General features: G+C 40.9%; 1 protein-coding gene across 1 annotated transcript; it reads left to right on the top strand.

The window, feature by feature from the left end:
• Positions 1 to 1,466: 1,466 nt before the first annotated feature.
• TEOVI_000416100 (Trypanosomal VSG domain containing protein, putative) lies at positions 1,467 to 3,011 on the top strand (the record flags this gene model as incomplete). The annotated part of the gene is made up of 1 exon (XM_067226960.1): positions 1,467 to 3,011. The coding sequence occupies one exon, from the start codon at positions 1,467 to 1,469 to the stop codon at positions 3,009 to 3,011; it is 1,545 nt and encodes a 514-aa protein (XP_067083061.1).
• Positions 3,012 to 3,364: the final 353 nt, after the last annotated feature.

The following is a 3,364-nucleotide window of genomic DNA, read 5'->3' as shown; positions in this document are numbered from 1 at the left end:
ATACAAATATTATAATAAGAACAGTAATAATGATGATGATGATAATAATAATAGGAGAGTGTTGTGAATATATATGTATACTAATATTATAGGCAGAATGGACATGAAATCTAAGTACATTTTCGAAATGTAGCCACCTAAGACAGTGGCAAGCTTGCAATTAAAGTATGTGAGTAAGTAAAAAGAGAAGAAAAATGTTATTAATTGAAATGTCGACAGAGGACAAGACGACATATATGTGCTCACAAACACATACATGGCAGCAGGCTTCAGCATTTGTAAGGATATGATGCAAGCGACAGTAAACAGGGTACTCACCTCGGTGTTGACACAAAATTTACTCTCTATATTATTCGGCTAACCTGTAGGAGAGTAATTATAGAACTGTAACGACAAAATACACTCAGAAGGTGCCGAAAATGCACAGGAAAAAATACAAGACTAAATTATGCTCCATAATTTGCTGAAAATTGATAAAAGAAGCAGTAGAAATATTTGTGACTGTAGGTTTTCAATATTCTGCAGTATCCCAATGTCTATATGTAAAACATAAGCAAAAGCAGAGAGGTAATGAGTAAGTGTAAGGCAGTGTCAAAGTGTTATTTTCATCAGAGATAGGAATTATGGCAAACATTTATGCCAAACAATGTAATGCTTTCTGGTGGTAGGCAGAATAAAGAATGGCGATTAAGCAATTTTATAGGCATAAAATGAAGAATAATAATGTTTAAACTGCATAAAAGAGAGTGCACGTATAAATATTTAGGAGATATTTATGAAGTACATATAATTAGCAGGAACTACACTAATTTGATTCTTTAATAATTTAAAAAATATCGACTATGTTAAAAAAATTTATAATATTTTTTGCGAATGCAAAGTTAACATAGACGAATGAGAAAAACTAAAGCAAACTATGATTATTTCATCACATTGAAAAATGTGTCTAATGCAGAAGCAAATTAAGAAAAAGTGGTAACAAGTGGAATAGTACTTTTTAAACCCAACAACAAAGCACAAATAGTAGTTTTATTGTATCACAACCTAGTGCAGGAAAAGATATCGTTAGTGACACCTATGCTTTTACAACATGGAGAAGTTATTAGAGAGAAGCAAGCATTTCTCTGTTCCATAGAGTAAAGTTAGACGAAACTATAAAATTACAGAGTAAATGAAAGATTAAGTAGATTAGAGATAAAGTAACTTAAAATATTGCAGTTTACTTTATTTAACAATGGATTACAAGCAATAACGTTCATTTCTAAATAATTCGTCTTTCTCATTACGAATTTTTGTATCATAAACTTTAAAAACTTCTGTTGAACAAACACGTCGCCAAAGTTACGAGCGGCAAGCCTTCAAACATACAGCGATTCCTTGCATGTTTCTCCTGCAGCGACAAGCGGCAGTAACAACCCAATCTAATTACTAAGCAGCACAATATCAGCATTAAAGAAAGCCTACGCATGCCCACCCAGATACTAGAGCACAGCACTCCGAAGCCCACTAGTCGACAAGGTCAACGTGCACTGTTAGCTGCAATTGCTCTATGCAGCCTAATCTCAATAACAGAGCGCGCCAGCACAGCCCCGGACACAGCCGACTCAGCGGCCGGCGCTTTCGGAGTGCTATGCGAGCTGATAAAACTGGCAAGGTCAGAAGGCCCACAAAAGGATACAGTAACTGACCTCAGCGACTTTGCCGAAACTAAAGCGTTACTCAACATTTCCTTGGCTGCACCACATGCACTCCCGGCGCTAAAGGACGACAAAGAGAGCGGCGGCAACGTGAAGACGGCAGAAGAACCACTGAAGACACAATGCGGCTCAACGGCGTTAGAAGGTTGCAAACTTGCAAAAGCGCGACTCACGAGGGAAGGCAAGGGACAGCTGCCACGGACGCTGTGGACAGGAGGAGCAGACCCAGCAATCAAATCGGCAATCAACGAAACATTAAACGCTATGGGAACCACAATAACAGAACTAACGCAACAGCTTAAACAGACAGAAACGAACGATGCGAAAGCTCAGCTACAAGCCGCACTCGGAACAGAGCCAACGGCAACAGCAACGCTAGCAATACAAGGGGCCTCAACAAACAGAAAAACGACATGCGGAAAACCCAGCGACGGCACAGCCGGGACGGGTGCAGGAAAAACTCTCGCAGCCGACATGATTTGCCTATGCGGCAGCGAAGCAGGGGGGGACGCGAACAACAAGGCGTGCAAACTGCAAACAGCAACAGGCACAATACAATACGACTCAGCAGTCGCCGATGTGCAAACCGAGTGGAAGAAACTAGCCGACCAATGCCCAGAAGCAAAATACAAAGAACCGGTTACGCCACAACTAATAATGAAAGGACTAGCAGCCTTCGACGCCCTACGCGCTAAACAACACGGCGACAACGGCAAACTAACTAACCTACTAGGGCACCTTAACAGCGCCGGCAGTGACGGCTGCGACGGCAAGACCGGCGGCAACGGCGGAAACTGTGTTTACTACGGGCATGACCCGATATCAAAAAAGCCAAAGCAACCAGAATGGTACGACAAATTGGTAGCAGCAGCAGCGAAACTGGATGCGGCCGACAAAGCAAGGCACAGGTCCGCCGCCCTAGAGCAGAAACTAAGAAGCTTAAACTCAACGCTGACAGCCCTCATTCAGCTGACAGCCCTACCATCAGGCCAACAAAAAGACCAAGCGAAAGCGCCAACAGCAACATCAGCGACTAACCCAACAGCAACCGGCAGCAGCACAAACTGCCCTAAACTTAAAAACAACAAAGAAGGTTGCGAAGCAGACAGCAACTGCATATGGAAAGGCGGAGAAAGCAAAACAGGGACCTGCGAAGTGAATACAACAAAAGTAGCTGAACAGGCAAAACAAGCAGGCACAGGAGAGGGGGCAACAAGCGGAGCAGACCCTAATTGTGGCCAGTATACGGACCCAGAGAAATGCACCAAGGCGCCAGGCAAACCTAAAGAGGGAAAGAAATCTGTTTTCGGATAGATTGAAAACAAATGTCAGGATTCCTCTATTCTAGTAAGCAAACAATTTGCTCTGATGCCTGCCGCTTTTGTGATTTTGGTATTATTTTAAGATATTTGCTCAATTTTATGAAACCTATTAAATTTTGCATAAGCTTGATAAAAGTTGAAATATTTTAATACTATTTGATGAAAATATGAAAATTAGTGAAAAACTATAAAATATGAAATTGCGGTAAAGTGTGTCATATGTGTGTAAAGTAGTAGGGTAACCGCCGGTGGAATGTGATTCATATTCTAATGTAATTTACTTAGTGTTTTATGGGTATTAAATGTTAGGGTTACAAAAATAATAATAATAATAATAATAATAAT

Source organism: Trypanosoma equiperdum (assembly GCF_001457755.1).
Source record: "Trypanosoma equiperdum strain OVI genome assembly, contig: ctg_876, whole genome shotgun sequence".
Classification (NCBI taxonomy): domain Eukaryota; phylum Euglenozoa; class Kinetoplastea; order Trypanosomatida; family Trypanosomatidae; genus Trypanosoma; species Trypanosoma equiperdum.
This window is presented reverse-complemented; position numbering and strand designations above follow the sequence as displayed.